This window comes from Canis lupus, chromosome 4 (genome assembly GCF_003254725.2).
Source record: "Canis lupus dingo isolate Sandy chromosome 4, ASM325472v2, whole genome shotgun sequence".
Classification (NCBI taxonomy): Eukaryota; Metazoa; Chordata; class Mammalia; order Carnivora; family Canidae; genus Canis; species Canis lupus.
Genome location: NC_064246.1, coordinates 25,662,607 through 25,685,362, shown reverse-complemented (window position 1 = coordinate 25,685,362; position 22,756 = coordinate 25,662,607). Strand labels below are relative to the sequence as shown.

Sequence of the window (22,756 nt, the reverse complement as noted above, 5' to 3'; positions counted from 1 at the left end):
CACAGCTTATTAGTGGGTCCCCTCTCGGGAGCATCCGTACTTCCTTAGCAGCTCCCGCATCCTCCTTTCCACGGAATCGCCAGGCACGGGTCACCAGCCACAGACGCTGCTCCCTGCGAGGCCCTTTATTAGGGCTGGGGGTGGGGGTCCTGAGTCCCTGTGCAGAGGCCCCTGCCGTGTGTGCTTCCACCCTCCTCAGGAGCCAGGCCTCTTCAGGATCTTCTCCAGAGTTGCCTCGACCCGGAGAAGTTCAGGGAATTGCAGACAAGCGTGCTTGACTTTAGAATTTTGGAAAAAAGGAGGAGGCTACTACTTGAAGAAGCTCCTTTCCTTTGGATTCTAGTCAAAGCAGCACAGGCTTGTTTTCAGTCACACCGGAAAGTGTTTGCTGTTTAATGGGAGAGCAGGGCAGGTGAGCTGGGGTGTGGACTCTCCCCGCCCCTGAGAGCTAAGCCAGGCTTGGTGTGATTTTTCATTCTTTTTTTTTTTTAAGCTATTAAAAAAAAAGATTTTATTTACTTATTTGAGAGAGAGAGAGAGAGAGAGGGAGATAGTACAAACAGGGCGAGGGGCAGAGGGCGGAGGGAGTAGCAGGGAGCCCAATGCGGAGCTCGATCCCAGACTGCTGAGATCATGGCCGGATCTGAAGGCAGACGCTGAACCTACTGAGTCGCCCAGGCGCCCCTGTGTGACTTTCAGTCTGGAGAAGATAAAAGCAGGTGGCAACAAGCAGGTAGATGGCTTCTGGAACCAGGAGCCCTAAACTAGACAGGACCCAAAGAGAGGTGCTGATGGAGATGCCCGGGATTAAGGACCAGGAACCAAAACTGCCTGGAGAAAGCAAAGGCCTGTGGGAAAAATATGAAAAGGGGCCCAATGTCCAATTTGGTTGTCGTTTGCAGCAGGAAACCACATGAAGTTCTTCATGGAGGGAAGATAGTGTCCAGGGGCTCAGCAGCTTTGTAAAGCTACTCTGTGACTTTAGGTGGGCTGCCCTGATTTCGTACCGGGGGCGGGGAGGACTTGTGGCCTGGGCCCCTGTGGCTGCACCGGGCTTCCTGGGACTGCTCTGAGTCATCTTAGCCCAAGAGAAGTCAGGTCCTCGTGACGACTCAGATTGGAGTGTGAGGAGAGCTATTCTCAGGCTCCTGGGAAAGAGATACAGACCAAAAGGGGCTCTAAGATCACAGAAGTGCTTACAGGATCCCAATAACCCACTCAAAACTCATTTATCTCCCACATCCAGAGAGAAATTAATATTTCCACGTTAATGAAATATATTTTACACATAATATTATATTTACTACATAATAATAAATACTTACATTTAGATGAGTCCATTATGTAGGAAGGATGTAATGCTGGTAATCTCTTGAGCTTCTCTATGCCCTTCTATATGCTCCCACCCCTTTGTGCGGCTGTGAGTCCTACTGAGGATGGCAGAAGCAGAGTACTGATCTCTTCAAGATGGCTCCTGGGAGCCAGAGGGAGAAGAAAGTAGGAACAGAAATTTTTGCAAAAACATTTCAAGTCTTCAGAGGTAAATTGTTTGGTCAAGTATTCACCAAGAACCTACCACATGCCAAAAAGCAAAAACAAAACGGCAGGTTGTAATCAAGTGCAATGAGGGAAACAGGTACTGAGGTGGACAACAGTTGCGGACTGGGCCGTCAAGACCTCTCTGAGGAGATGGGGTGAGCTGAAACTTGACGGATCACACTTTCCAAAGGGGAGGGAGCATTCTCGTTTGATCTAGATGATTCAGTTTCTTGCTTGGATATGGAGACCGGGTTGACTAGGGTAGAAATGTGGGAGAGGGCTGGAGATGACATTTTATCAGGTCTGTAAGACATACAAAAGGTGTCCCATGTCACTTGACCTTGAATCTAGAGGGAGCTTAGAGGAGTGTTCACAACTGCAGACATAATTCTAGGTGTTATGTGTACATTAGTGATGTTTGGCTCCCCATAGTACTGGGTGAGATGAGGAGAAGGAGCACCAGGCCTGAGCACTTCAACATCAATGTTTAGAGCTGGGCCTGGGTGGCAGGGGGAAATCCAGGAGCAGAGACAGGCAGAAGGAAAGCCAGGAGTGTGGAACTATGGGCACCTGGACGCAGAGAGGTTGAAGGTACTGCTTCCCCACCTAACAGTACTGGTACTCTTGAGTTTTGACTGTAGACCGTTGGAGACAATGCTGGCTTGCCCCAACCAAGTAAACTGTACTCGTATAGTACTTACCAGTTCCTAGAGCATCATGGATTTGCTAGCTAAGCCTTTGAATCAGAGCGATGACAACTTAGGGCCTTCTCAGAGTCAAGTGTTGTAGGAAGAGCTGCCATTTGGAGAACAGAGTTTGTTCCAGCTCACAAATTTTAGCCGAGCGAGTTTGAGCAATCAAGTTAGCTTCTTTGAGCCCAATCTCCTCTGTACGCTGGAGACAACTGCTCCATCTCCTGCACAGGGTGGGCGTGTGGATCCCGAGAAAGGGCTGTTTATGAGAGCCTGGTAACAATATTATTATTTCTAAAATAGAATGTCGGCAAGGAAGGCCAATGCCTTCACACCTGGGGAGGCACCACTCGAACTATTCAAAAGTTATGATCGACAGCTGATGACCACTTGAGACTCTTAGAAGGTAAAGGGAAGAACACATTACTGGGCTTAAAAAACATGGCTTGTTAATGAATCTCAACCTAACAATGACCCCATTTCAGTCCTAACAAATCCAAGTTCCTGTTTTCCAGGATCCTTGGCATCACGTTTAGGTTGGAATTGCTTTCTCTAGTGAGGATGGGTAAGTAAAGAATGTGCGGGGTGTTCTGAGGCCACCTCAGATCAGCAGTTTCTCTCCCCAGAGCCTTTCTGTTCTACCCATGAATGCCTGAGATGGGGGCTGGCAGAGGAGGTCCTGTCCCTGGCTCCCCTGCTGTCATTTGGAAGCCTGTGACACAGGAAGTCCCCAGGACTGTATTGAGATGCTGGTCTGGCAGGTCTGGGGCAGTGACTAGAACTTGCCCATGAGCTCCCCAGAGGACCAAGGGGCCGGAACCCCAGTGTCACACAGACCATAGGGTGTGATTAACAAGCCGTTGTGAAAGGGAAAACAGGGACATCTCCGTTCCCAAAGAACCTCAACAGAGGAGGGAAGAGACTACCTCTGGGAAGGTTTCAAGATGGAGCCTGTGGAAGCTTCCAGATCAGCTGATTAGCAGGCCCCCGCCCCAGCCCCCCGGCTCGGGCAGCCTCTTGCCTGACAGGCGCACCCACTGGGCTGCTAAGACCCTAGACGCTGCCGCACTGAGGCAGCTGTGGTTTCAAACAGGCGGCACACCGTCACCTCCGGCTCTGGAGGTGGTCATTCTATTCCCTTGGCAACCAGCACAGCGCCTCCAAGTTTCTCTTCTTCCCTTCGTGACGACAGCCCTTGCAGAAGGCTCTTCCTGTAAGCTCTCCCTCAGCCACTACAGATGTTCATCCACTGGCTGCATTTGTAGAAGGAAAGAACCAAAAGACTTGGTCTTTTGTTATTATCCATGGTCTTGCCACTCAGCCAGGATGCTCTGTAAGCGCGAAAGAACCGGAGGAAGGGTGAGAGCACCAGGCCAAACACCAGCGGGCATCCCCCGTCTGCAGGAGCCTGTGATCCCGGGGTGTGTGCACCCGGCCTGCCTTTTCAGTTTTATTCTGAGTCTCCTTAAAGTTTGTGTCCGAAGTCTCTACACTTGCTTTGCTTGTGTTAAACCACTTATGGAAAGGCAATGCTTTCCCTCCAAGACGTATGAAAGAAATGACAGGAGAGTTGTAAGCACCCACATTTAGACACACTGAGAGCTTAGTGGGCCAGTTTCACATGGGTACCAAGTCAAGCATTTATTTCTAGGCTTGGAGTTTGAGTAATAAAATGTTTTAACAGACAGAACCTTCCCCGAATGCCATAAAATAATGTTTGTAAACATTTTTTTTCCGGGGGGGGGTGGTATTAACTTTAGACTCTAAAGAAAACATCCAATCAACTCATTCACAACAGAGCAAAACTTTCACACCTTTTTTTGAGAAAATGATTTCTCAAATACACAATCCCGATTGGGTGCTTTTTTGGGTATGAACTTTTATAAAAATGAAGTTGGCTATCACTGTGCTAAGGCGCTGAGGGGTGTTTATAACAGACTGTACAAATGAGGCAAATGGACATTTGTGCAGGATCCCTTTGCAAATGAAGATCCAAGTCAAAAAGAAAAAAACAAATTCACTTTATTTTAAAGACAATGATTGGCATACAGAAGGTATGCACCAGCATAAAATAAACTTTCATGAAAAGCATTAAAATCCATTATAAATTAATTTATTAAATAGGTATTTGGTATATGTGATGGTTTTTATTAGATATTACTCTTATTTATTGCCAACCCCCTCCCCCAAAGTCAAAACAAATCAGAAAAATCTCATAACTCCAATTTACACTAAATAATTTATTTTCCCAAAATGTGTATGTGTTCTGAGATGTGACACATGATACAGTTCCATTGGTCATTCTCTATCAATCATAATATGACAGGACACAAGAGGCTAAAAATGGCTCATCATAATTTATTTTATGTTAAAATGTACAGCTTTTTTTTGTTTGTTTTTTTTTCTTTTTTTTCTTTTTTTTTTTTGAAGTGACTGACTAAAAAGAGAACAGATAAATACAAGAGTGTCGCTGGCTCCTATTTTATACAAGGATTACGCCTCTCCTGCTTGGCCCTTACAGTCACCCTGTACAGGTACAAAGGCTACAAAAAAGGAAGCAATATAAACAGACACAAATAACTTTTTTTTGCTTTTTTACATGCGGTTCTGTAAGCTTAGTTTGAGCTATTCACAAGCTACTTCTCTATTTTTCCTTAAAAAATAACTCCAATATTTTATAAAGATAGAAAAATCTACAGATGGAATGAAAATGTAAAGTTAGAGGCATTTCCATAAAATAGCAACTTTACACCAAATTCACTATTTTTTTTAAATCCTGCCAAGTATTTGGACATATATGAAATGTTTCAAAACCTGACAGATAAACACTGAGATATGCTTCATTCAATAAACAGAAGTCTGCATTTATAAAACAGAAAGCTGCCTTTTTTCCCCAAAGAAATCTGTCACCAAAATGGAAAAGGGTCTCAACTTTACACCAAACATTGAGCAATAAAACCCTTTTGACTAACCAAATGGGAATAGCTTTTATAGCTCTTTACAGTTTTATAATTAACAAAAATATAGTTTTTTTTTTTAAACCCTCAAATTAGGGCACCCTACTCAAGGCAAAAAACTTAAGAAATGGCTTACTGTTAGCACAACACTTGTACAGTACTACAAAATGCACTGTCACTAACAAAGACATTAGCGGCATGCTCAAGTGTCACCTTAACCAAAATATACAAGAACTGAAATGCTAAAGGCATTTACATGGAGTGGACAGGGAAGGGGGAAAAAAAAAGTTCCAGGTTCAGTATTAAAACAGATAATTTGGTGGGGTGGGGCTTGATATCCACATCATTTAATGGAAGCAGGCACAACAAGTGGCTGCCTTCAAATTGTAGTCCAGAGAGGCCTTCCTTTGCAGAGAATTTCATATAAAAGTAACAGAAACAAAGATACCAAAAAAGAAAAAGGAAAAAAAAAAAAAAAGAAAAAACAACTTGTATAAGGCTTTCTGCTGCATACAGCTTTTTTTTTTTTTTTTTTTTTTAAATAAATGGTGCCAACAAATGTTTTTGCATTCACACCAATTGCTGGTTTTGAAATCGTACTCTTCGAAGGTATTTGTGCAGATTCGATCCAATGGTGATGCCCAGGGGATCTCGTGACTGCCCCTGTTGCCTACCTTCTCATGTAGGACCCATTGAGAGACTGTTTGGACATGCCCGTGTTCATGTAGCCGTGATGTCCAGGGGCCGTGTACATCATGTTACCGTGGGGTGGGGTCTGCATTGGCTGCTGGGCATATGGCTGGGTTCCCATCATGCCCATCTGCATCTGCATAGGGTATTGGGGTGTTTGATTCATGTAGCCATGATTGCTGTGGTAGCCACTGTTCATCATCGGCTGGGACATGCTGTACCCATTCATGGCATTGAGAGTATTCATGTTCATGTTCACAGAGTTGACGTTGTAGGCTGGGGCTGGCATCAGGTTCACACTCATGTTCATGCCTCTCTGCATCGTTAAAGTCCGTGCAGGACCCTGCATGGCTACAGTCTGGGAGCGCCCATAGATTTGCGACTGATGGGTGGCGGCGGCTGGTGACAGAGATGCCGATTTGGTTCTCATGGAGACGTGGCCCTTGCTGGCAATCTGGGTTTGCAGTCTTTGGCTGTGGGAGATGCCAATATTTGACGCAGCCATGTTCCGTTGCAGAAGAGGCGGTGGCAGATTCATCGGAGGAGGAGTCAGGTTGGGGGGCGGGGTCATCGTAGCTTGTGCTTGGGGTCCCCCAGGGACGGAGTGCGGAGACTGGGAAAGCTGAACAAGCCCTGTGTTACTTAGTGGTGTGGACAAAGAGGCACTGTTTGCATAGGAAGTTACAGCAGCGGAATGGCTGTAAGGCAATGAATGATCAATCAGTGTATTAGTTAACTGCTGTAGTTTGGCAAGGCTGAAGGTGGCTGATGGCTGCGGGTAGTGCCCAGCCCCAAAATCACTCTGGCCCATCCGTTCATACAGGCCGATGTTGGCGTTGCCAGTCTCGGGGATCTCAGGCAGCTGCATGGGCGGGGTGAAATTAGCAGCCATGCTGCACTGGGCCAGCTGCTGGCTGCTGCTGGGAGGCCTCTCCACCACACAGCCTTGGGGAGACTTGACGCTGCAGGTCGGGGGAGAGCTGATGCTGGTCTGCTGCAGCATGCTGCAGCTCCCACTGATGTTGGACATCTGCTGGGTGACAGCACAGCTGCTCTGTGTCAGATTGCTCGAGGTGAGGTTGCTATAGGAGCAGCTGTTCTGGGAGGAACCGTTTCCACAAATGCTGCCGCCCATGGTAGAGTCATAGCTACTCGGGTTTTCATAGTTTTCAGTTGTGCTCTCGATGCTGCCCAGGTCACTGAATCCGCTGTCCACAACTTGCTGTGAATGATCGGACACCGACGGGACGTCCATCATGGGACTGGTTTCCATGTTCTGCAGAGATGGCACGGAGATGGCACTTTGATCTGGGCTGATTTGGGCATAGCTGTTTTCCAGGGCAGGGACGCTGGGGCTGTTGACAGAACGTACTGACTGGCTGGGATGGGAGTGGACGGACGAAACTGGGCTACTGTGGTCTGACTGCTGGCAGTCGTCCAGAGTGGTGGCGATCTGTGGACTTTGGTCTGCATGGGTGTAGTTCTGGAGGCTCCTACAGGCCTCTTGGGTCTCGGTGCAATCCTGAAACGTGTCGTCCTGCTCACTGTTCTCCTGGGTCAAAGACTGAACCGCCTGAACGGTCTCAGAGTCTATTTCCACGGTTGTGGTATTTCTCTCTTTGAACTCGGAATCCACGCCTTCGCTGCTCTTTTGGTCCTGCTTCGGTGCCTGTTCTTCCGGTGATTCCTCGTCCGATTCAGGCGCAGCGTCAGTGCCTCCAGCAAGCTCCTTGGGCTCACCGTTACAAGCAGCTGCAAGGTCAACGCCACAGTCCATTAAGACCTCTGAGTTCGAATGGCTAGGCTGGACACTAAGGTCTAAAAAAGCCTCCTGGTTCTCCAGTACTTCTTTGAAGGCTTCTCTTGGCCGGTCTTCCTTCTCTGCTTGCGCACCCTCCATGTGACTATCATCTTCATCATCTGCATCATGACCCTCATTGTGAGACGGCTCTTCATCCTCTTCCTCCTCCTCTTCATGATCGTCCAGGGCAACAGAGTCTTCTTTGCCCAGGCAGACTTCTGGTTCTTCTTTTTCTTGACTTTTAGCACCACCTGGGTCCTTTGCGACATTTTCTTCTTCTTCTTCTTCTTCTTCTTCCTCTTCTTCCTCTTCCTCTTCGTCATCTTCTTCCTCCTCCTCTTCTTCTTCCTCCTCAGGCTTGATTGCATCATCTTCTGTTTTTTCACCTGGCGATTTATTCGGACTTATAGGTGCACACGTTTCGTCCCTTCTGTTTTCATCCCGAGGCAGCAGGGGTTCCATAGCTTCCTTGACCTCCTCCTCAATCCTGGTGGGAGTGGGGCTGCTTTTGTCTTCTGGAGTCTCCTTCTGTTCTTCTACTGTTATCTGGTCATCAGGTTCCATGGGTGTTTCTGGCGGGGTGTACAGGTTCAGTTTAAATCCGGTCTTCCTTTCTTTGTTCGGCCTCCACTTAGATAGACCACGTTTTGTTCCTTTTGGCCATACTTGTTTGCACTTTAGAGGTTCAGGATTGTCTCTGCTGCCTTCTTTCAAGGTATCTGTATCATCATCCATATTGTCTTAGCGAGGAGACAAACGGGAGGAAGAAAAACAAAGTCTTAGCATCTCTTTGAACACCTGAATTCATTTTTCTAAATTAGCTAGTATACACTGATTTCAAGGTCAAGAGTTGATGATAAAGACACCATCAAAACTAACAGAGATTCATATTGTGCTATAAACCTAGTGAATCACCTAGGTCGGGGAAAAGAATACATGTCTCACTTATTCTCCCCCCAAAAGAAAGCTGTGCTTTTTATAGAAAGCACATGGAAGGCAGCCTGGGTGGCTCAGCGGTTTAGCGCCACCTTCCGTCCAGGGCGTGATCCTGGAGTCCCGGGATCGAGTCCCATGTCAGGGTCCCTGCATGGAGCCTGCTTCTCCCTCTGCCTGTGTCTCTGCCTGCCTCTCTCTCTTTCTCTGTGTCTCTCATGAATAAAAAAAAAAAAAAAAAAAAAAAAGGCACTTGGATGCTGACAATTATAATAAACTGCTTTGAATTTAACAAATAAGACATTCTCTGGTGTAAAAGTCCAGAATTCCACAATGTTAATAAATAATCAATCAATTTGAACATGTACACATTAGAAACTACAGGGGAAAGGGGCTCCTGCTAGCTCATTTATCCAAAGCACCACTGTCCTGGTGAAATGAATAAAAGCCTAACTCTCATATCTATCCTGAGAATACAAATTTCTGTTTGTAGACATTTACTGGATTTATATGATCTCAGATGACATTATTTACTTTGATTTGAATGTTCTCTCTGGCATAAAAATAAACCGGGTACCTCTGAAACAAATGAAAAGATACCTAGATACCCCCGATACAAATGCATCTGTAATCTACTAGAGACCATCATTTTGGCATGACACAAACTGTAATGTCTTTGCCATGAAATGATTGAATACTTAAATGATAGGTATTCTTTTTTATCACCAATTCTGTCCACATAGTATTTAGGATCAATTTGCTGCTCAAATGTAAGGTTTGAACATTTTAAAGTAAATAAGAAACAAACCATAATTGTCATGTTTATTTTAACTTGGCTAATCTTATTTTTACTGTACCTTTATGCACATGTGAATATAAACAAATTTTTATTTATTTTTTTTTATAAACAAATTTTTAAATATATTTATCTAAATATGAGCAAGCAAACAAACATATGAATAAATACAAATAGAAAACACCTAAGTCTTCATGAGATCTTTATTCTATTTTTTTTTAAAGATTTTTATTTATTTATTCATAGAGACACAGAGAGAGAGAGAGAGGCAGAGACACAGGTGGAGGGAGAAGCAGGCTCCATGCAGGGAACCCGATGTGGGACTCGATTTCGGGTCTCCAGGATCACACCCCGGGCTACAGGTGGCGCTAAACCACTGTGCCACCGGGGCTGCCCTTCATGAGATCTTTAGAAAGTTAAAGGTCACACTGATCTCCTGAAGGGGTCAATGTAAAGGAAAAGCTTTACAAAGAAAAACAGCCTCTATTACAAACATTACTTTGGAGAACAAACATAAGATTTCACATTCAATGTGGAACAGAGATCCTTCTTTGCCAGAATGAAATGATTTCTAATCCAATCAGTGCAGAGCAGGGTAAGCTCCTAGTTCATTTACATAGTAAAAGGATTACACATAAACTTACCTGCAAGGATTACATTCAAACTGGCTAGCTGAGAAGAACACATAAGTGATGTACACTGATTCCTTCAGAAGTACAAAGTACAATACCCACTTAACAGTCACTTCGAGGTACTCAAATGGTTTTATTGCTATTCACATGGGCAGGAAATAGCCATGCCAGTGCCTCTGGATTCCACATGCTGCTGGACCTACCAGCTTTTATAGGAACACTTCTCTAAATAAGATGGGTTTTCTGGTAATTAAGAAGATCCTGAAAGGAATCAGGTAGAATATGGCCACTAAAAATTTTAAAGGCAAATGGCCCAGAGTGGACAATAAAGGTAATGATGATTCGTTTACACAGTCCTGAGAAGAAAGTTAAGAAGTGGAAATAAGGCTCAATGTCCACACAAAAAAATGGTATCTTGCTGCAGTTTGCTGTTTGTTTAAAGAAACTAAAGAACTGGGGTGCCTGGGTGGCTCAGTCAGTTGGGTGTCCGACTCTTGGTTCTGGTTCAGGCCATGATCTCATGGGTCATGAGATCGAGCTCCGAATCAGGCTCTGCATTCAGCGGGATATCAGCTTGAAAGATTCTTTTTTTTTTTTTTTTAAACATTTTATTTATTTATTCATAGAGACACAGAGGGAGAGAGATGCAGAGACACAGGCAGAGGGAGAAACAGGCTCCACGCATGGAGCCTGATCCCAGTCGCCGGGATCACACCCTGGGCTGAAGGTGGCGCTAAACCCACTGAGCCACCAGGGCTGCCCAGCTTGAAAGATTCTTTCCCGCTACCTCTCCCTGCCCCTCAAATAAATAAATAAACTTAAAAAAAAAAAAAAAAAAAAGGAAAGAAAGAAAAAAGAAACTAAAGAACAAGGTTTGGACTCTACACCAGGGTAAGATGTCATTCTCTCAGCAAACTATTGTATATAGCAACAGTATTCCTGTTAACTATGAAAGTCAGAAGATGCTTGCTCGTGCCCTTAAAATTATGGCTTTTCTTTTTTTCTTCCTTTTTTCTTATTTGATAGAGAGAGAGCAAGCATGAGCGGGCAGAGGGAGAGGGAGAAGGAGAAGCAGGCTCCCCACTGAGTAGGGAGCCTGATGCAGGGCTCAATCCCAGGACCCTGAGATCATGACTTGCGCTGAAACCAAGAGTCAGACACTTAACTGACTGAGACATCCAAGGGCCCCCACTTTGTAAAAAGAAAAAAAAAAAAGATTTTTTAAAGTAATCTCTATACCAACCATGAGACCTGAACTTACAACCCCGAGATCAAGAGTCGCATGCTCCACCCACTGAGCCAGGCACCCCAAATTGTGGCTTCTTAAAAGCAAGAGAGACACCGCAGTTCTCAAGGAAATGAGATGGCCTGTTTTTAGATTAGAAAAGATATTAGAATAAATTTTTAAGTAGAGTGATTTCAGCCACAGAGCAGAGACTGTCCATAGATCCTTATGATTCAGCCAGAAACTTAAGTATCCAAGCCAAAAGGCAAGGAATGGTTGCTTTTAAACAGAGCATCAAAGACTACTCATTGGTGTTAGTATTTTTTTTTTGGTAGAGGATGGGGTGGGATGTCCCTGCCAACGGCAAATTATAAAATAGTAATTTAAAAGGAAGGACAATTTCCTGATTTCCACACTATCCTATATTATCAAAGCTAAATACTGATAGTGTGGGTGAGTTTAAATGATCCTTGATAATAATGTATCCTAAGACACCAGTAATTATAAGCTGCATGATTGATTTACTAAATTTATTTTTCAGGAAGAAAGAAACTACTGCATTCAATGCTTACGCAGACAGTAACCCTGATTCTGGAAATATTAAATGTGGGGGAAAAAAGTACCTATTAGAATCAAGGAGATGCTGTGTGTTTCTTATTGAGAGACTTCAGAGTTTCTGAGGATAAGCCAATTTCTGGAAAGAAAGATGAACCCACCCGGAGGAATGTTCTGGCCTTAGAGGTTGTTTAAAATAAAATCCAATTCCAGGAAGAAAGGAGAGATCCTTTTATGAATGAGTCGACACAACCTCAGAGTTGCCTTTGGGTATAACTCCAGGTACTTGCCTTTTGGCGGTTAATATACGAGATATGCACAAGGATAAGATTTTTATAATTCCTCCACTTACTTCTACAAGGGTCAGCATTCTTAAAACAATGATTGTCTTTTTCTTCCTCTTCCTCTGTTTGTTTTTTCTTCCCAGGCTGATGTTGGAATGTTTTTCTCAGGACTGGCTTCCCGCCATCTTCCTCCACTTCAATCTCACAGGTAGGCTCCAGGTGTGGCATTGGCCTCTCTTCATCTGAGTTGTCAAAGGGCTCATTCAGTACTTCTGTCGTCTCAGAAATGGTCTCAGTTGTTACACTGCTGTTGATCCTCCTGCGTTTACGGCCCCTTTTCTTCTTTAGCACAAAAGGCCTCTGAAATTAATTCCAAACATAATACATAAGAGCTCATGAGAAATTAAATGGTTGAGTCGATATGCAGCAAACATGTACGGAAGGCCTGAGAATCTTACACGTAAAGACTTCTGTGATGCCTTTGTACTTAACCTTCCATTTGATGTTTAACATCCCTCTCGGGCTCAAACTACACAGGCAAGTGTTTTCCAAATAAAACAGTTGTTTACTCAAGAAGATGCTTTGAGAGGGAACATCGCCTCAGCTTAACTGTAGATTTTAAAAGCTAAGGTTTGCTTTTCTAGCATACATTTTCCAAGTACATTGGTACTTGCAGACTCCAATATCCTGTATATCATAGCTATTCAATCATCACAGACACAGATGTTTCCATAAGTGTTGCAATAATCGACTAGCCACTGGGTCACTCATTTAATACTTGATAATTGTTCAAGGAGCACCTGCTATCATCAAAGCACCAGAGGAGATCTGATGGTGTACAAGGCTAACCTATTTGCTCCCCATTTCATAGGGCTTTAGAACGGTGAAAAGGGAAGAGGACAGGGTAGGAGAAGAAAGGATTATTCTGTTTAAAAGGTTAAGAGAATCATGTATTGATGACTGCAGGGATGTCAGCAACTGATAATTTTACAAAATCTTTTATTATAGAAGGCATCTTAAAAAATTAAAAGACATGTCAATTCTGTCTTATTTATATAAGATAGGATTTTTTTTTTTTCTAATTGCACCACAGGCTGGCACAGATGACTCTCCATAATAGCAATTATAAAATACTTCTGCCCAAGCAAAAAAGTATTTAATGAAACAAAATTAAAATACAGGAATAACAGAATTGCTGCTAAAATGTAATCTGTCAATAATGGGCCTGAAAAATTATTTAAAATACACTGCAAGAAGGTTCAATACGTTGGGTTAAAACTGTAAATAAACTGTATCCAAGAATTACTGTTGACTCACATTAACTCTCTGAATGTTCACATATAAACCTGATAATCACATTCTGTAACTTAACAATTATGATTATCAACACCGCCGGTTGGCCTGCTCTCCCTAACCGACTATAATTTTCCCAAACATGAGTACAGCCAATATAAAGAACTGGTTTTCGGGCAGCCCGGATGGCCCAGCGGTTTAGCGCTGCCTTCAGCCCAGGGTGTGATCCTGGAGACCCAGGATCAAGTCCCACGTCAGGCTCCCTGCATGGAGCCTACTTCTCCCTCTGCCTGTGTCTCTGCCTCTCTCTCTCTCTGTGCCTCTCATGAATAAATAAATAAAATCTTAAAAAAAAAAAAAAAAGAACTGGTTTTCTTCAGATTGAATCCACTTATATGATGGGAGTCCGTAGCATGCCTTGGATAATCCTGGTTTTTGATATTTTTAAGACAAATTTCTTTGTAATATATACATAATACCTGAATACATTTTCCTCGTAAGAAATCAAAAGATTACTCAGAAGCTTGAAGTTCACTTTATGGGATGCTCTTTTCTACTCCTTGCCACAGCTGCATTTCCACTAAAAGGCTACCAAATTGGGAGTTAGAACAGCAAGTTCTTTGACAGGCAGTACACGGGATGACCTTGGGGCAAAGCCTCAACTGGTGCTATTTCTTTAAGTCTTGGGTATACTAACAGTATCTGGTCCCTCACTAAGTCACAGATAGTGAAGACAAAGATATCAGATCCGGGTTAAACAATTACCTAAAGACAAAATCAGTTTTTTAAACTTTCTGCACAAGGTATATCTAGAGAGACCACCAGGCTATAAGAAATTTCAGCAATGTGACTTGGCCACAAATTTAAAAATATCAGCATCAACACAGAGAGTCTGAAATACCTTCTAACAATTCTATGCAAGAACAAGAAAAATAGGAGCACTGGGCTTGGACTCAGGGCAGTCATCTGGTTCTGGCTCCATATCTAAGGAGTTGTAAGACCTTGGACAAGTCTCTTAGCCTCCCCTAGGCCTTGGTGTTTTCATCAAAATGCACTGAAGGTGGTTTTAAGTGCTCTCCAAGGCCCCTTTCTGCTTCTACACCCTGACTTACTCTAGTCCCACAAACCAGCAGGTGGCAGTAACTACTAGACTAGGAAGCCTGCCTGTCCCTGTTTTCCTGTCAGGGCCACTAACAAACCTCAAAAAGTAAACACAATCATGACTGTAAGATAAACGATGATGATATATGATAGGGAGGACTGAATACAAATAAACTACATCTAAAGAATAGAGAGTGAAACAAATACTAATAGTTCGCAATGACAAAATTTGATTGAAATGGACTCAGACTGAAACTCTAAACAGACACATACCTTTCTCTTTATGGCAACTGATTGTGGTTTAGTCAATCTCGGAGGAGAACTCTGAATATTTTCTTCTTCTTCTTCTTCTTCTTCTTCTACTTCTTCTTCTTCTTCTTCTTCTTCTTCTTCTTCTTCTTCTTCCTCTTCTTCCTCTTCCTCCTCCTCTTCTTCTTCCTCTTCCTCCTCCTCTTCCTCCTCTTCTTCACTGCTCTCCTTAGACAGCTCCATCAGCTGCCCTCGCTCCCCTGCCACTGGCCGGCTCTCCGGGGAATGCAAATATTTATTTTTCGATTGTACTTTTGCAGGTGATTGCCTACTGTTCGCTCTAGAGGACAGGATTTCTTGCTCCTCCTTTTCCCAGCAGCTAGCTTGTTCCATTAAGCGCTCAGCCTAAGGCGGGGGAGGGTAAAAATGGTGGGCCAGTGAAAGGGCAGTTAAGCCAGAGCCTCTAAGGATCAAAGGCAAAGGATCTCTTAAATCGTTTCTGATCAGGACAGTCAGCCAGCCAAGCAACATTCCAGCTGCATCATCTTAGGACTCTTTTGCATCAGTTAGGATAACAAATCAAAGAAGATTGGGTTTCATGGGATATTTAGCAGTATTAATGATGCAGCGAATTGATTTGAGTCCTTTATCACTACATTACATGCTCACTGGCATGGAGCACTTTAAGCAAGTTCATAAACACAAAGAATCGATTGACATTGCAGCCTTGGAGCTCAGCACCAAATGTGATCTGATTACATGCTGTCAGTAGTGAAAAATGCTGCTTTGTGATCAATGATAAATGTTTCATTTTTCATACTCAATTCAATAAAATTATCATGTCTTACCATGCAACCTCAGTTAGGATAAATTAGTGCCATATCATTTCACAAGCTCCCTCTACATAACCAAGCCTTTGACAACGACGGTAATGACTTTCTTAGCTTAGCTTAAGAATGCTGCAAGATTGAAGTCACACAACTTAGGCAGATGAAGCCAATCATTACCTCTTTCTCAGCTTCTCGCTCTTCTTCAGAAACTGCAGCATTAGAAATTAAAATTGGGGTCCACCTTAGGCTTTCTGGATCAAGTTCATTGGTCCGGGAACAGGTTTTCAGCTTTTCCATGTGGCCCAATATCAACTTTTCCCTTCTAATGATGACAAATCTGTAATGTGACGAAGCAGAACAAAGTGCAATCAAAAGCTGAAATTTCATTTCACCTTCATACGTTGACAAATGCTAGCACTATTACCCAGGGTACAATTGATGAGAAAGCTCATCAATGAAAAGGTATAGCAAATTGAAATCTGACCAGCAAAAAAGTATCATTTCCTGTTTCCTATTTAGGAGAAAGCTTTTGATACTGTCTTTTATCAACCTCTTATGTTAAACTAGAATGTATCCCCTGCCCCCCCACGTCAGGGACCCTTTCTGGTGTAAGATGCTTGCAAGGCAGCCAGCGACGCCCAGGCCTTGGTACTCACCTGCCATCCCTTTTGTCAATCATATGGAGGTGCTGCAGAGTAGTGGCAATGTCATGTGGGCACATGCCCGTAGCTCTGCTGATGGCTTTGATGCTGATGTGCCTCTCCTGGTGGTGGTAGAGATATTCTAAGATGACGCTCTTCCAGTAGGCCAGGTAGGAGAGGCGGCCCAGATCAGAGAGTGGCTTTTCAGGAGACCCTGCCTGGCCTTCTCTTCTAGAAAGCAAATAGCCTAGGGCAGAAAAAGCCAAAGTCGACCTCATTGTGGTGTTTTCAGACATTGGAACAGGGGCCACTTGGAAAGAACGGAAGTAGCAAGGAGGTAAAAATGGCACACCAGACTTTACGTATGCAGTCTCTTCCCAGTTGTAGGGATTTGATCTCCATGAAGTTTATGCTTTTGAACCTTTTATAGTAGCACTGTAAGTCAACTCATATAGCTAGCGGCAGCATTCCAAATATACGTCATGGCATATTAAACAAAGCTAAGGTTGAGGACGTTACTTCTGATAAATTTCAACATCCAAGTTTCCCACCAACTTTAGATTCTTTCAAAAAACGAAATGTCAGGCACTTACTCAGAAATCCTGTCGAGGGACCACCCCAAACATTAATGGGCAAGTTGTTTTCCACAGGAAGGACCTAATGACCCTTTGACAGCTGGGTCTTAATAAAAGAGAAGGGTCTCTGTTGACTCAGATTCTATATTGCTTGTTACATTTAACTAGTCGGCTGATCTGAAGCTTTGTTTTAGGACTCATAAAAGAATGTCTTTTAAGTCGACTGCTGCAACTCACAACAGCTCCGCTAGCTCTATTTTCACCTCTTTCATGTAAATTAATTTATAATCCCACCCCAGAACGTTGCTTCTACAAATTAAAACAAAACAATCTCCTTAAAACAAACTGTTTCATGTATATTCAGAAAAATCCCTGAGCATGGTAAGCTTTTGAATGTGCATTCTACAGCATTACGGTGAAGGTTCCTTGGCAAAGGGACTTTAAAATGATTTAAAACTTTAAATCCACTTGAAGGTAATGAATGAAAACTGTGGCTGTGTTGGTAATTAAGAGCCACTTATGGAGCAGAGAAGAAATGCTATAAACTAATGATGTCTACCTTGCTCTAATTATCAATTTCAATAGCCTCACCTTCCCAAACTTACCAAATTTAAACAAACATCAACCACATACAGTAGGTGGCAGCAATTACAAAATCATGCTGCTCTGCAAACCACCCAAATCTTCAGCATTTTTCTTCTTTATCTACATTTCCAAAATGGCTGCACTCAAGGATTTTCTCAATTTTGGATTTTTTTCTTAGAAGGAGAAATCATGCCTCTGATGCATTTTCCTGCCTTTCAAAAATCACTGTAAATAATGCAGAAATATAGAACAAGAAATCCAACCTGGCCCTAGAGGGGTATAACCACAGCATTTTGCATTTTGACGGTTTTAATCCGAATGCCATTGTAAAGAATGAGCATATATTTAACTTTAGGCTTTCCTGAAGTCTTTTGACTTATTTGGGTCTTTAACTCATGTGTAAGTGTAATGTATTTGATTGAATGCAACAAGCACCACAAAATATTACAGTCAAACCACCGTCGACGCGTCATTCAGCTGCATACAGAGGCTTTCAAGAGCAGTGTGTCAGGAATGCTAACAGTGATGACCACGGTGTTCAAGCCAGCCCAGAGTGTGCCCTGTCAGTTTGGAGAAGAGCTCTCTGTCGCTCAAGTACAAAGGGTGCCCAGACCTCACAACACAGATAATTGGCACATCTGTCCCCTGCCTCCTAAGTGCTTGGCACATGCTGAGAAATTTACTCAGTTGGCTGGGGGACCGAGCTCTGTACCTCGGGGGGGCGGTGGGGGGAACAACACCCTTGTGACCATGAGATCCCCCAACTACAAGTCCCCTGCAATGACTGTGCAACTGTGCAATTCCCTAGTCCCTCACCGGTTCTCATCTGAACCCCACAGTTAGGGACAGAAAGCCCCACTCCCACAGGTCAGTAGGAGGAGGACTTCTGTAAGACCCAAGGAGTCAGAAGGTGGTAAGTGCCCTTCCTACCTTCTGTTCTCCGCTACTACGAGCAACCTTACCCAGAAAGCACAGATTTCTTTGTTCTGTCTTCTCTTCCTTCAATTCCCACCCTGGACCCAGTCAGAATCCCCCCAAAACATATTTTCCACAGCTGTTCATGTTTTCACACTCTAAGGCAGCACATGCACACCTTATCAGGGCCTCCACCTAAACTGGTCAGGCCATTGGAACTCTCAGGCAACCTGGGGTCTGGGGAGAGCATTTAGGCATTAATGTTTCAGTGCCTGGGATTCCCACCAGGGTAAGTGGCAATCTCCTGGGACACACCCTGTGACTGACACTGCCACAGGAGAGTCCTGAGGCCCAGGGCAGGCTGGGAGGCAGCAGCAGGGCAACAAGCATGCACTCACTGAGCCCACTGGGTCCACTGGATTTTTGCAGCAAGCCCTCCACCCTGCACCAGTGAAGGCTACAGGGCAGGAAGGCTACCAACAACTGCCAGGAAGTGAAACTCTCCCAGGTGCTGGGGAGAAAAAACTGCAAACCCAAACTCCAACCAGAAAACAGCAAGGCTGGTGTTCAGGGCTCTTGTGTGCCAACATTTCAGACCACACAGTGCCACTGTCCAAAGCTGTCCCTGCATTGCCTGAAGTTAGGTCTTCTTGCTCTGACTCCTGAGACCCTCAGGGAGCTTATACCAATGGAAGGAATCTGCACGTAAGCTGAAAGGCATTTGTAAGTCCATGGTCTCTTCCTGAAGGAGAAATTTTTAAATTAAACAGATCCCATTTCCACAATTAAAAGGACCAAAGGTAAATTTCTGAATCCTTAGTACCTAAGTGAAATCACTTGTAATATGTTAAAATGTATGGCTTAGAAGAAAAAGTTGTCATGTTTACTCCATGGGTGCACTACGTGGATAAAGAATAAAGAATTTAAGCTTCACCTGCAGCAGGCACTTTCCCTCAAAAAAACTGTAGCTGGTAGCACTTCTGTACTCTGACCTTTCTTTTCTTTTCTTTTTTTAAAGATTTTATTTATTTGAGAGAGATAGTGAATGAGGACAGGGAGAGAGAGAATCCAAAGCAGACTCTGCACTGAGCACAGAGCCTGACATGAGGCTCCATCCCACAACCTCGAGACCTGAAACCAAGAGTCAGATGCTTGACTGAGCCACTCAGGTGCCCTCTACGCTGACCTTCCTGACATGGAATGATTTATATAATGAATGTCTTGCTATCTTTTGTTTCCTTCTCTCCCTTTTTTAGGCTCCTCCAGATCCTAATCACTGTAAAGCCAATTGAGAGAATAATATTTGGTGAGAACATCTAGGTTATTGAGTAATTTGAGAGATGCGGTGGTTTGATGTTACAGCTCTTAAACTTTTAACTTACCAAAAAGATTCCAAATAATTGATCTAAGATGCAGGGAAATAAAAAGCACTTATCTTGGAAGCCGGTGAATGATCCTGAAAGATCTGAAACAAGTACAATACACCCCTGGTGAATAGATTCCCATGGTGCTCGAACACCTTTTCTTAACTGAGGATACTTTCAATCAGAAAACCTGAACCATCCCTGGGGAAACCTGGCTGTTCAGACTAAAAACAAAGTGGTGTTTGGAGGGCAAATTCTGGTAGCTGCAGTATAATTAATTGCTGATGAAATTATTCCCTTTAAATTGTCTTTGAGGCAGAGGTGCTGGTGAACAGCACTTACTCTGTGATCAGGAGACTTGTAATTGGAAATTGGCCCACAAGCCCCTCAGCCGCATCAACTAACTATCTTGATACTATTGAAAGCTGGATTTCTCTTCTGCTTCACTAGAACTACTTATCCAAAGGAAGACGAGGTTCTGAGCTTCAGTGTATGGACCACACTCTTAATTCATAAGAGTATCAAGGTGCTTGCTTAAAGGGAAAGTAAAGAGCACGGGGATCCCTGGGTAGCTCAGCGGTTGAGTGCCTGCCTTTGGCCCAGGGCGTGATCCTGGAGACGGGATCGAGTCCCACATCGGACTCCCTGCATGGAGCCTGCTTCTCCCTCTGCCTGTGTCTCGGCTTCTCTCTCTGCATCTCTCATGAATAAATAAATAAATAAAATCTTAAAAAAAAAAAAAGGAAAGTAAAGAGCAATGTGATGTCTGCAAAAAGTAGCATTTCTAAGCTGTGCTGACTGCATAGGACCCAAATTTACCTCACTGCTGTTAAGGCTGACCTACTTGTAGTAAGGGAGTCAATTCTCATGTTAACTAGCCCCGATCCCATGTGTTTGAAAAGGTTAACTCCATTCTAGGGAGAGGGAAAAAAACAACAACAAACTGGTAGAAAGTTGCCTCTGTGTGGACAGATCTATTAGGATAAGGAGGGAACTATCTAGACAAGGTCAAGATTTGTTTTTACAGACCTAAATTCCCAAATTAATTGAGCTCCCAGCATATTAACTACAAGGTTAACTTGTTTAATACAAAACATGCCTTCCTTTTAACCTAGTAATATTTCAAAATTGTAGACTGGACCAGAAGTGGAATAATAATGTTCATGGGTAAGGATTTCCTCCCCACAAAGGCAGCCACCCCTCACCCTTGCAACCTTCATCTCTACCATCTGGAACCAAACCATACAAACTTCCTCAAATACAAAGTGTGAACTCTGGCAAGCTACTCCCAATTCCCATCTGTCTGGATTATGTGAGTCTGGGGTTACTAGCTGCTTTTAGGGGAAGATAATCTTCAAGGATTACACACCTTTCATCAGACACCTGTTTAGCTCAGCAAACTTTGCTGAAAGGTTCATATCAGTAGGCAGCACTGGGTTTGCAAGCCTGGGAACTGACACCAGGCCAGGGATTTATGGCAGCTCTTGAGCAGAGGAAATCCGATGGCTCTAACCGTGTATCTCATGGCTAGGGACCGAAATTCACTGGTCTGTGCTCATCTGTTACTAGTTTTTGGGGTTAAGCAGCCCTGTGACCAAGTGGATGAATGGTGTGTTATCAGTTGAAATAGTGATAAATGAACCTGACAGGCTATTTATGTCTCCTTGCTGAAATCTTGTGGTGATTTTGCAATTAGTAAGGAAGGAAGCTGAACCTGAGTCTTCCTACTGTTTTCAGAGAATCTGAGCATTCCAAATGACCCGTGACCTGCCAGATTTCTTACTACTCTCTATTTATTAAAAGACATAGATGCATCCCTAGCAAAGATGGAGATTTTGAATTTTTGGATTATTTTATGCTTTTAAGAGATTGGTCTTGAAAATGTGAATGTGGCATCTTTCCCATAATTCTTTTTTTTCCTCCCATTATTCTATGGGCTTGAAATCCTTATAAAACAATTCGAATAAATATGTTTTTTAAAGATTTTATTCATCCATTCATGAAAGACGCACACAGACACAAAGAGGCAGAAACACAGGCAGAGGGAGAAACAGGCTCCATGCAGGGAGCCTGATGTGGGACTCGATCCGGGGTCTCCAGGATCATGCCCCGGGCCAAAGACAGGCACTAAACCGCTGAGCCACCCAGGCTGCCCGATTTCGAATAAATATTGCCTGACCTTTCTACAGACTTCTATGTCTTCCTGTAGACCAGTGGTTTTCAAAGACTGGGAGACCAGGACTGGAGACTGGACTGGGAGACCAGTCTTTGAAAGACTGGCAGTATCAGCATCACCCGGTAACTTGTTAGAACTGCAAATTCTTAGACCTATGAACCAGAAACACCTGGGGCAGGACCTAGCACTTCTGCTTTACCAAGCCCTCCAGGTGATTCTGATGCACACAAATTTGAAGACCACTGCTATAAAAACTCTGCTATGGAGCTGCTGGTTTTGATGAGGATGTGAAAACCACCTTTTCCAGTAGGAGAGCCACTGGATAGACAGTGGGACTAAAGAATCTCAGATGGGCAAGGAGACCGCACCCAGCAACTTGATGATAGAGAACTGGGGATAGGAATCTCCAAAGTCCCACCTGAAATTCAGACTGAAATTTAACAAGAGGTCATTGATTTGCTAAGTGGTGTTGTCCATAAATTCTAGGTCTGTCTTCTCAACCTTCATTGTACAACTACCTCTCGTTACAACTAGATTCTGAACTGTTAGATTAGGCATGGGACCTGAGATTCTGCATCTGTAACAAGTTCCTATGCTATAGGCCACACTTGCCTTGCGAGGGTTTATATTAAATCAGTGGTTCTCCAGCTTTTTGGTCTCAAGATCTTTTTACATCTAAAAAACATTATTTAAGAGTTTCTTTATAAGAGCTATATCTATTAATTTTATAGAGAAATTTGACAAATATTTATTAATTCATTAACCGATAAACTCATTATGTGTTACCATATTTTTTTTTGAAAAAAATTTATATTTCCCAAAATACAAAAGAAAATAGTGAGGGAAGTGGCACTGTTTTTGCATTTTTGCAAATCTCTTCAATGGCTGGTTTGAGAGAAAAAGCTAGGTTCTCCTATATGCTT

General features: G+C 43.4%; 1 protein-coding gene across 8 annotated transcripts in view; it reads right to left on the bottom strand.

Moving 5' to 3' along the window:
- Positions 1-4,235: 4,235 nt before the first annotated feature.
- KAT6B (lysine acetyltransferase 6B) overlaps positions 4,236-22,756 on the bottom strand; it is a 186,988-nt gene continuing 168,467 nt past the window's right edge. For all 8 annotated transcript variants that reach the window (XM_049108806.1, XM_025435018.3, XM_025435012.3 and 5 more), the window contains 5 exons: positions 16,234-16,465; positions 15,755-15,914; positions 14,772-15,152; positions 12,173-12,464; positions 4,236-8,419 (listed from right to left, as the gene is read on the bottom strand). In XM_049108806.1, the coding sequence (XP_048964763.1) occupies positions 5,859-8,419; positions 12,173-12,464; positions 14,772-15,152; positions 15,755-15,914; positions 16,234-16,465 (3,626 nt within the window). In that variant the 3' untranslated portion in view covers positions 4,236-5,858. The remainder of the gene's footprint in view (positions 8,420-12,172; positions 12,465-14,771; positions 15,153-15,754; positions 15,915-16,233; positions 16,466-22,756) is intronic.